The 11,840-nt window shown below is 32.6% G+C and overlaps 1 protein-coding gene across 1 annotated transcript; it reads left to right on the top strand.

The window, feature by feature from the left end:
- The first annotated feature begins 2,834 nt into the window (after window positions 1-2,834).
- On the top strand, window positions 2,835-4,007 carry LOC145798221 (L10-interacting MYB domain-containing protein-like). Its single transcript, XM_082885717.1, has 2 exons — window positions 2,835-3,245; window positions 3,378-4,007. Exons 1-2 carry the CDS (start codon window positions 2,835-2,837, stop codon window positions 4,005-4,007), a joined length of 1,041 nt encoding a protein of 346 aa, XP_082741843.1.
- Window positions 4,008-11,840: the final 7,833 nt, after the last annotated feature.

The following is an 11,840-nucleotide window of genomic DNA, read 5'->3' as shown; positions in this document are numbered from 1 at the left end:
TACGTTATTGGGAATGAATATCAGATTCTGGTAAAGCTCTGTTCAGATCCGAAAAACACTCTTTCGTCTTTCTGATTTTTTGCTTATAATTATCAAGAAAAATCTAAAATTTCAGATCACACATTCGAATTCATGTATGTATATAATATCTGATCTGATTCAAATAGTTGGTCTGATTTATAGAGCTTCAGAATCACAAATTTGGGCCATATATGAAGGTACCGTTGTTTAAACAAGTTCGGAAATGCAAATCTGGTGTAGAATTGGAATATCTGTTCGGTTATAGTTTCAAATGCAGATCTTCCATTTTTTTTTTATATATAAATAAGAAATGCTGTTCCCATTTCTGAGTTGCTCAATTCCCATTTGTGCTTAACAGAAATTAACAATTCCCATTTGTGAAATGCTCAATTCCCCTGATTGTTGCGTAATAGAAATGCTCAATTCCCATTTGTGAATTTTTTTTGAATTACATAAAAAAAATTTATTCCAACTCTGGGTTACAAGTTACAGATATTAACAACAAATTGTCAATATATATATAACTTGTGGTCCAAAAAGAAAAAAATTAAAAATTGTAATCAATTAAGCAATATATTAAAAATATATTACGAAGATATTAAAAAAATATATGTGAAATGTTTATTAGAAATTTTGATTTACAAGGTAAACACTGTAAAAAATTTATTACACATATATGTAAAAATTTAATTATGAAAAACATTATCATCAATATATGAATAAATGTTTTCAAAAGAGCCAAAAAATATATTGAAAATATATTACAAATTAGATGTATTAATTTGCGTATATTTTTTACTGAAGACGAAATGGTCAATTCTCAATTCAAGAAAATAAATTAATTACATAAAAAATATTTTCCAACTAAATTTGGGAAGGAAGGTTCATATATTATCTACAGATATTAACACCAAATTACAAAATATATTATATTTATATTAGAAATATATTAAACAAACAGTTTATTAAAAATACATTAGAGTTAAAAATGTATGCGTGTAAAACTTTCATTACACAGATATGAAAAAATTTAATTATGAAAAACTATATCATAAATATATTCAAAAAATATTTTCAAAATATGAAGAAAAATTTTTTTTATTGAAAATATATTACAAATTAGATGTCTTAATTTGCATATATGTTTTACTCAGAACGAACTGCTCATTTCTCATTTCTAAAAAATAAATTAATTAGCACCGTAAATATTTTTTGAACTACATTTGGGAAGGAAGGTAGATATATGTACATATATTAACAACAAATTACAAAATATATGAAATTTATGTTAGAAATATAGACAAATAACAGTTGACTAAAAATATATTACAAAAATGTTTGACAGATATTAATAATGTATTAATATTATATATTACAAATTTAGAGGTAAACAATAAAGAGTGTAAAAGTTTTATTAAACAGATATGACTACATTTAATTATGGAAAACTATATCGTACATATATTCCAAAATGTTTTTAAATAAAAAAATATATATATATTGAAAATATATTACAGATTAGATGTATTAATTTGTGTTTATTTTTAACTCAACACGAAAGGGTCAATTCTCATTTCCTAAAAATAAATTAATTAGCACCATAATTATTTTCGAACTACATTTGGAAGGAAGCTACATATATTATGTACATATATTACCAACAAATTACAAAATATATCAAATTTATATTAAAAATATATTAACTAAATAGTTTATTTCCAATATATCTTACACAAATGTTAGACAAATATTACTAATGTATTAATATTATATATTACAAATTTAGAGGTAAACAATAAAGAGTGTACAAGTTTTATTAAACAGATATGACTACATGTAAGTATGAAAAATTTTATCATAAATACATTCAAAAACGTAAATATAGTACAAATATATTCTCACCAATCCATTTTGCTGCCTATCATAAAAAATGTAGTACAAATATATTCTCACCAATCCATTTTGCTGCCTATCATAAAAAACATTATCAAAATATATTACAACATAGATTTATTAATTTGAGTACGCAATCGTGTTCATGTTCATTCATGTCAATTTACTTTATATTACATCGTAGCATGGCGTCGTTCACCTCTACTGCAACTTCCAGTACATGGCCAGGACGAATGTGTGCCTGTGGATATGGCCCGTGTATTGTTAGGATTTCCAGGTCCACCAAGAATCCAGGGCGTTCCTACTTTGTATGTCCCCGCCCTGTGGTGAGTGACCCAATCTTTACCGGTCATAACTTAATGAACATTAACAACCCATGAAACTAATAGTTCCATACTTTTCACTCATCAGCCTTGTGTCAGTTGGATTGGTTGGTGTGAAGAACGAAGCCATGAGAACCAAGGCTATGCGTCAGCCGGAGATGAAATTGCCATGCAATTGCGGGCTGATGTCATAGACATTCAACAATCCTTGCGTGTGCTTAAGACCATTGTGTATGTGCTCTGCATTGTCGTTGTTATTTTGTTGTGCCGTATGTAAGCACCGTTACCATGTTCTTAGTATGTACAAAGACGTTAGTATGTGTTGAATATGTTGTTAGTATGTAGTTAGTATGTTTGTAGTACGATGGTATTATGTTGTCGCATATGGGAGCCGTAATACTAACTATCATGTTTTTGTCCACTACTAACTTCCATGGAACCTGTGTACGTACGTAAAAAATGTTTTCAATGGGTATATGCAAATTTCATCGTCAGCATCATATATCTGCGTTTGTTGTTTTTAATGTGTCATCTGTTGTGCGTGTGTATATAACAACCAAATTTGTGATGGTAATATTTTGTAACCGTACATTAGTAATGGCTTCCACACGTACTTCGCCTCGTAACCACTCGAAAAGCAAAGGCGTTGTCAGTGACAAGTCAACCAGTCTTGAAGAGACACAAACTCAGCTAAGCCACAAGGCCTCATGGGACAGTAACTCAGTCCGAGTTTTCCTCCAGTTGATTTCAAATGAGATTAGTAAAGGAAATCGGCCATTCTTAGTCCTCAGCCAGGCAGGGTACAAGTCGTTGTCAAGGAAATTTCAGAGAAAAACAGGAAAAAAACATGGACTTAAACAGTTGAAGAATAAGTACATGAGCTTGAAGAAAGAGTGGCAAGCGTGGACGAAGTTGATGGATTCAAGCAAGGGAGTGTCCGGGATAGGCTTCGACTATGACACCGGTTTGTTTCAAGCACCTGACGAGTGGTGGGACAAGATGGAATCAGTAAGTACATGTAGAAACATGTTTTATATTTCTCATTTACCAGTACATTTTTTACTTCTTAATTCAACTTCAATAAAATTTATGAATATGAAATATAACGTCAACCTCTTTTACACATGTACATGTCTGCAGATCAACAAGGTGTGTGCGAAGTTCAGGAAGAAAACGTTGGAACACCATGACTTGATGGAGACGGTTTTCATAGGGGCAGCAGCTACTGGGAAGCACCATTGGACCCCGGGAGAGAACATTCCTGAAGCTGCTACGGACTCATCTGATTCAGTGCGTAGTTTGGGAGCCCAGCCATTCGCTGATCCGATACCCACAGGAGTACAGGACGTGGATTCTGATTCTTCACTGGAGCATGTGTCGATTGAAAAGGCAAAACGGAGAAAGAGGCCATCAAGAAGTGTTTCAAAGTCGAAGAAGGCAACAAGTGGTGCGTCTGTTATTGCGGAGAGCATGAACAGAATGACAGATGTGGTGCGTTCGAAGAATCAGCAGGTCACGGTCAGGCACCTCACAGGCAACGAATCACTGTACACTATTTCCGAGTGCATGCATAAACTGAGCAGTATTCCGTCCCCGATTTGTACACCGTTATTCCACTTCGCCTCCACACTTATGGATAACGCTGATTACCAGGAGGTCATGATGTGTCAGTCTGATGACGACCACATCATTGGCTGGCTTACACAGAAGCAGCTCCAGTGTACTGCGTCGGGGCCATTTGCAAACCTGTTTGGGGGTAGGCGGATGTGATGCTACGGTCTTACGAGTGTTGAAGATGCATGTCTTTTTCTTCCTTTTTAAAACTTAAACTTATGGTACTGTTGGCTATGTACTAAAACAGGATGGTGGTGTGTGCATGTTTTGCATTCTGTATTTTTTTTTTTTCTTCTTGCTAGCTACGGGCAGTGACAAGTTTTAGGTAAGTGCATGGGTTGACGGACCGGAAGCATGGTTGTGCTTCGTTTTTGGGAAATGAATGGGATGTTTACGGTTTAATATTTTGTGGCGCTACGTTTAAGACAGGGAATTACGTTTTCGATGCATGCTTCTGAATGCCTATATGTCGCAAGTTCTTTTGTTAGTTTTGTGGTTGTTACAACCATGGCCCCCCTGTAAAGCATACGTTGAACAGCTTCTTTTTTTTTTGCAATTCATATGATTATGCGTTCCAAAGGACATTGGTGACAGCATTGCTTTCATTAAAAACAATGTCGGCATTGTATAATTGCAAAATTCAATATAATTTAACTCAATGAATCACGTGCCAACTAATTGAAAGCCTGCCACTTTTGTAGGTTTTGCATCAACGAAAACGCGATGAATCCCTGGGATGGAAGCAACCATGATGAAATAATGGAAATGCTTAATCAAATGGCGGTCCAGCTGCAACAAGAACAGAACTGCACATTTCTACAAGCATGCCAGTTGGCGACAGAATGGTACCAAAAACACATGCATAAAACGCCATGTCGCACTTCTATACTAACCGGGAATACATGGATATGCGAACTATATGCGGGGCATATGGGTCGCTTTGAGGAAAATGTTTGCATGCCGAAGGAAGTTTTTGCCGCATTGTGTGAGACATTAGTAAATGATTTTGGGTTACAAGTCCTACAACGTCCACATGGCTTAGCTGTTGAAGAAAGCGTTGCGATGTTTATCCATGTCTTGAAAGGGAAGCAAAATCGGGAAATCCAGGAACGGTTCCAACATTCTGGGGAGACTGTGTCGAGACATGTGCATAATGTATTAAATTCCATGAAAGAGTTCACTGTTGTCCATTGCCGGCCCACATACAGTCAGCATCGTATACATCCATACGTGAGGTCTAGACGGAAATACCTACCGTTCAAGGTACTTCAGCAAAACATGATTGACATATAAATCAAGACAATATATATGGTTTTTTGTTATTAACTGCACGTGACAAATTTGAAACACTTGTTACAAAGTTACGAAACAAAACATATGATCCATGTTGACAGGACTGCATTGGCGCAATAGACGGAACACATGTCAGTGCATGGGTTACGGGGCCAGATGTGGCAACATATTTCGGTAGGAAATACTGTCACACACAAAATATAATGGCCGCTGTCGATTTTGACATGTGTTTCATATTCATTTCTTGCGGATGGGAAGGAAGTATGCATGATAGTCGCATATTCAACGAGATACTAACAAATGACAACGTCCCCTTCCCACATCCTGACAAAGGTAACACATGGCCATGTTATTAGATTTGTTAACAAATACTTATTTGCTGACAAAGCGTTATATGAAAATGACGCAGAATGTTGGTTTTGGTGTCATACATTGTCGTCATGTATGCAGGCAAATATTATCTTGTCAATTCTGGCTATGCAAACCGGATTGGTTACTTAGCACCATTCAAAGGCCACCGTTACCACCAACAAGAATTCCGGCGTATTGCACGAAACGCGATGGCAAACACGCCAAGGGAATTATTTAACAAAGTCCACTCGTCCTTACGCAGTGTCGTGGAACGCACTTTCGGTACCTGGAAAAATCGATGGGGGTTTATTCGAGACATGCCTCGGTATGACTTTGCAAATGTGCAAGTTCAGTTAGTAGGGGCGTCAATGGCAGTACATAATTATATACGGCGAAACACAGGTAACCCAACAACTGTTCAGCCAATCTGTGACGAGGAAGAGGCTATGACAATAGTAAATGCCATACCAGAAGTTGAACATGACGAGGATGGTTTAATGGTTGGAGATGAGGACCCCCATATGGCATTGGTCCGCCTTCACATACGTGACAAATTATGTTACATGCGTAATAACGGAATGTTAGGAAATATATAGTACTCGAAATAATGTTCGTATGGTCGTCACGTAATGACACACGTGGAACAGACTGTATTCAAATATATTATTATGTATAATATGTATGAGTTGCCACGGGAATGTAACCCCTTCCAGTTGCTGACGTGCCTAACTTAAAAAAACAACAATCCATACGAGTTTTGCTTTTGGAAAAACAAAAAAAGGTGAAACAAATAAAAACAAATGAAAAAGAAAACTAATACACAAATTGTCATGTGCGACGTGAATTACAAATAAATGAAACACATAAATATATTAACAAATAACATTGTATACCAATTAAAAAAAATAAGACTTAGTTAAAAATAAAAATCGAAGACAAAAAAAAAACATAGTTAAAAAAAAACATAGTTATAGTAAAAAAAAAAATTTAAAAAGACAAAAACATAAATTCCCAAATAAAAATCGAAAAATTTAAGCACAATACCCCAAATCCAAACCCAAAATGAAAAAAAGTAACAGGAAAAAAAAATTAAGCATAATATGAAAAATCCAAGCGCAAAATAAAAAAATTTCAAAAAAAAAAAAAGCTAACGCAAAATCCGCCAAACTACAAAAAAAAAAAACATAAAATAAAAAAGACAAAATTTGGATTTGCAAAATTCGGGAGATCGAAACACAACATACAAAAATTGTCAAAAAAAAAAGTAAAGCAAAAAATGCCAAAGCGAAACCCCCCTAAAAAAAAAAAAACAACAAAAAAGGCAAAATCGAAACCCCAACATAACAAAATTAAAATAAAAAAGAAGAACCAAAATATGGCAAATTCAATTCCAAAAAAAAAATAAACAAATTAATCAAAAGTCGGCAGATCGACACCCAATATGAAAAAAAAGAAAAGAAAATAAACACAAAAAAAAGCCAAATCCAAACCCCCCCCCCCCAAAAAATAGCAAAATACGTGAAATCGAAAGATAACATAAAAAAATTTTAAAAAAAATATAACAAAAAAATGCCAAATCCAAAAATAAATAAATAAATAAATTTAAACAAAAATCCAAAATTGGAAAAAAAAAATACCAAAACAAAAAAACCAAATTTTTTTCCCAACAAAAAGCCAAATTTGTATAAAAAAAAAAAAAAAACCAAAAAAAAAAAACCGAAAATATGCCAAATCCAAACCCAAATAAAAAAATCAAAAAAAATGGAAAAGGGCAATTTCGTCATTTAACAACATGACACCTCACCAAAAAGCCAAAAAGCTAAAAAAGCCAAAAAGCCCTTCCCAAACCAGGCTTTTTAGCCCCAGGCTAAAATAGCCAAAAAAGCCAAAAAGCCAACCCACTTCCCAAACGGAGGCTAAGTAGTTTAGTTTAGTTTAGTTTATCATTTAATGAATAAGTCGTTTCGCTTAGTTTAGTTTACAATTTATTTTAAGGTAATTTTTATTCATTTTTTTTTTTAATTATTTTCGTTTTTATTGACTTAAAAAAAAAAAAAAAAGTGTGAGTGTATATATGTTACTCTCTGCCTACCTGGATGTGCACCTACAATTCTGATAATTTTCTCTCATTTCTCTTTACTTTTCCATTGAAGACAATGTCATATTCAAGTTGGGGGATGAGGGTTATATTTTATTTTGTGCATTCCTATTTGGCTCATAATTCATGCTTATACCTGTTTCACTTGACTGCATTACTTCACCTGATGTGACTTTTTGCTAGTAGGGTGATGATATTTGCATATGTTATTTGGAGATCATAGTAGACTTGTATGAAAAGGATTTATTGGGTAGATACTTGCATGCCATGTTTGCACGAGGAGAGTTGTCTATGTTTGTGGTATTAGTACACTTGTCATGAGTATGCCTTAATTCACATGAGCACACTATCATAGCAGTGATCTTTTTATTATAATCCCTAGTGTACATCATTGATAATAGCTAGAGTTGCAGAAAAGAATAAATGAGGAGCCAAGAAAAAAAAAAAAAAAAAGCACTCGACTGGTTTGGGTTCGTAGCCTTTTTAACTCGAGTTATTAAGCCCGTAGGGGTGTCTTTACACCTAATGCCCTAAAACCGTCTGGTTTGGGAGTCATTGGCCCAAAACTTGCTACATGGGTTAATTAGAAAGCTTAAGGGACTTGGACATTGCATAGTTAAGGAAAAATAAGAAGAATGACTTGTTCAGATTCGTAGCCTTTGCAACTCGAGTTATTAAGCCCGTAGGGGTGTCTTTACACCTAGTGCCCTAAAACCGTCTGGTTTGGGAGTCATTGGCCCAATGCTCGTTACATGGGTTGATTAGAAAGCTTAATGGATCAAGGCATTGCACAGTCATTTAAAAAAATAAAAATAAAAATAAAAAATTTGAGAATCTTGACTACAACAGGTTAGTTTTTCTGTATATGTTGGGTGTTATTATGAGTTACACTGGGCTATTATAGTGGATAGTTAACTAATATGGAGATTGCACTTTACCCCGAGGGTACTCATGACTTGTCTACTAGCATGCACAAGTATAGGGAACTTTACTTTTGTATTAACTGAATTGTGGTTTTGACTCAATAGGTTTCTTCATGCTTGTCCACTGTGTCTTTAATGACTCATGATGTCTAAATATCACACTGTAGTGGCACATAAGTTGATTGTTAGGTGGAGTAGTGTAGTCATTTGTTGTTGAGTATATATGAATATGTTAATGTTTGTGGGTATCATTTCTGGAAACCCTCACGAGACTTTACTCATCCACTTGGGGTAACTTTGTGGTTTAAAGGCTTGTTGCATATGCTAAATGCAACCGTTTTCCCACGAAAGAGGAAATAGATAGATTTTGTTTAATTTTATTTTATTTTACTTGCTTGAGGACTAGCAAGTAGTAAGTTGGGGGATGTGATTAAGGCCGAAATGTGCGTCATTGAGGTCGTTAATTAGAATCTCTTAACTTCCCTTGCTGGTCAAACTGTATATTTTATGTGTGTTGAGTGTCAATCAGGTTGTACATCGTTGGAACATAAAATGAGCAAAAAGACAGAATTTGGGCAGAGTTGACTTTCCCGCACGTGCGTTGACTTTTTTCGCACGTGCGTTGACTTTTTCTGGGAAAGTCAAACCGACGTTTTAAACCTGTTTAGACGAGATTGGAAGCATAAAAAGGCAAGTAAAAGGCTAGATTAGGGTTCTGAAATTGTTTTGACCTAAAGAGGGAGGCTAGGGTTTGCAAAAGAGGAAGAAACAAGAAGCTTCAAAGATGTCTCCCATGGTTGTTCCTTCTCCTTCTACCTCCTTCCACTCCTCCATGAGTGGCTAGTCTTCTTTTCTAGGGTTTTGATGAAACCCTAGCCATGTAATTATGTAGTTTTCTTTTTTGATTTTATATTATGTAAAGGTTTGAACGATTGTATGGTGTTTTAGAAATTCTTTATATATAATTTTCATTATCTTTTCAAATATTTGACCTTCTGTGATTGTTGAATATTATCCATACATGAGTTTTCTATTCCTTCACATTCAAGGTATGGGACGAACCATGTTACGAGGAACGAGTCATATCACTACCCTAGTTTAGAGTGAATGATTCGCATTACTTAAGATGGTTCGTGCTCGTACATTGAATGTGATAATCTTCTTGTTAAATGCTTTGAGCTTATAGTTGCGAAGCATTAATCCGTTCAAACCATAGCATAATTAATTTCAATTGGAATCCCTAATTATGTGGTTAGTGGTGAATTCTCTACCCTAGGATTTTTCCCCAATTTAGTAAATCCAATTTCATTTATTCTTGACAATTTAATTCATTAGTTTAATTTATTCGTTATTAAATTAGGTTATAAACAACCAATCTTTTTATCAAAATTAATTTAGGAATTTGACAATTAAATTAGTTTAATTTCACAATAGTCCCTGTGGATCGATACCTGGACTTGCCATTATTCTGATTGAATTTGGTATAGTTTAGTATTTAATTTTGGTGTATTTAACGACCCATCACCGCTCACCATAGGTTGTATTTTTTAAAGTTTTAATGTGAATATTATTTATATAAAAAATTGAGTTGATTCAATTCAATCACTATTTTTATATATATAAAAAAAAGAATAAAAATCAACCACAAGTATAATTTTAAAAATATTTTTTTTTTTAAGACAAATAAAATTAAAACAAGTTACCTCCTTCATTTGGGTAAATTTATTGGGGGAAATTCTAGATTTGTAGCACCACGGGTTTTATATTGTTAATTTACTTGATTATGTTATTAATTGATTTATATTTCGTGATATCATACCTACTTACCATATTACTGATTGAACCTATAAATATGAAATATGGTTTGGAGGAAAGGGAAATTCTATATTGTTATCAGTGTTTGACAGTGACATTGGGAGGGTCAAACATGGTTTGGAGGATAGGGAAATTCTATACCATATGTGCCTTGTTATGCGTTGTTGTGGTGTGTTAGGCATTTTTTAATAAATATTACATAGTTTTAATTTGGAAACTTAGTTAAAAATTAAATTTTAATTTTTAATTTATTTTATATCATATCAGCTCTTTATTTTTTTACACAATTTTTGAAAAAAAAAAATTAAAAGAAAGTCAAAAAATCAGCTTTTAACTAACTTTTCAAAACAATCCATATTTTTTTAATAGAAGTTACGATAATTTGTAATTTAAAAATGAAATTATACATTTTTGTGATAATATTACATATTTTGTAATACTATTACAAAAATGCGTAGCGCTATTATAAAATGCATAACTTTATTTATGAAATACAAATTATCATAACTTCTACTATTTACCATAAATATATGTAACAAGGTGACACATTTTGAAAGACATGTACCATAACATTACCCATGAAAAGTAATAGTAAGAGCATTCACTAATTAACCAAAAAAAAATTACAAACGAGATTCACTATGCTTGGTTTCCCTTTTCAAAAAGTACTTTTCAAAAAATTCTACTTTCTTATTTTTCATATTTTTTTGTTTTTACTGATTTTTAAAAATATTTTAAGCAATTTTTAAAAATTTTAAACATACCTAACTTAGATGTATCTAAAAAGTAAAAAATTTGTGAAGAAAACCTTTTAAAAATTCACTAAATACCCAAAATACAAAAAAAAAAATACGAAAATTCAGTACATTTTTTATATTTTTATGTATTTATTAATTTTTTAAAATATTTTTTCACAAATTTTTTACTTTTTAGATACATCTAAGTAAGGTGCATCTAAAAAGTAAAAAAAAATATTTAAAATTTTAAAAATTTAAAAATATTCATTAAAAATAAAAAAATACGAAAATAAAAAAACTTAACTTTCAAAAAACTTAATTCAAAAAACTCAAACCAAGCACACTGATTAAAACCACGTCTTTGCGTCTCCTACTAACTTATAATCTTGTAATCTTTAAAGAATGTTTGGGGTAACCTATATTAGTACATTTTTTTTATCTTTTTATCTTTTTTAAGTCATATTACCTCTTTACTTTTCTGTACATTTTTTTCATAAAAAGTTAAAAAATATACTTATTTAAATCATCCCAAACAACCCTTATTATCATAATTAATATATATATATAACCAACCATTATCCCCTAATTTTATTGTTTTCTTAAAAAAAATTTGTCCGAGATAAGTTTCTCTAAATTCTTAGAGTATCTCCAATGGCTTGCCATTAGAGTTGCTATTGCTAAATTATGGCAGCAATTCATAAAAAGCCACCTCCAATGGTAAGTTTTAGTAGCTGTTATCTTTGGCAAATGTAGCTGCCAAGTCAGCTTCAAC

This window comes from Camellia sinensis, chromosome 8 (genome assembly GCF_055761805.1).
Source record: "Camellia sinensis isolate YWXY chromosome 8, ASM5576180v1, whole genome shotgun sequence".
In the NCBI taxonomy this organism is placed as follows: domain Eukaryota; kingdom Viridiplantae; phylum Streptophyta; class Magnoliopsida; order Ericales; family Theaceae; genus Camellia; species Camellia sinensis.
Note: the sequence above shows the minus strand (reverse complement) of the source record. Positions and strands in the feature narration are given on the sequence as shown.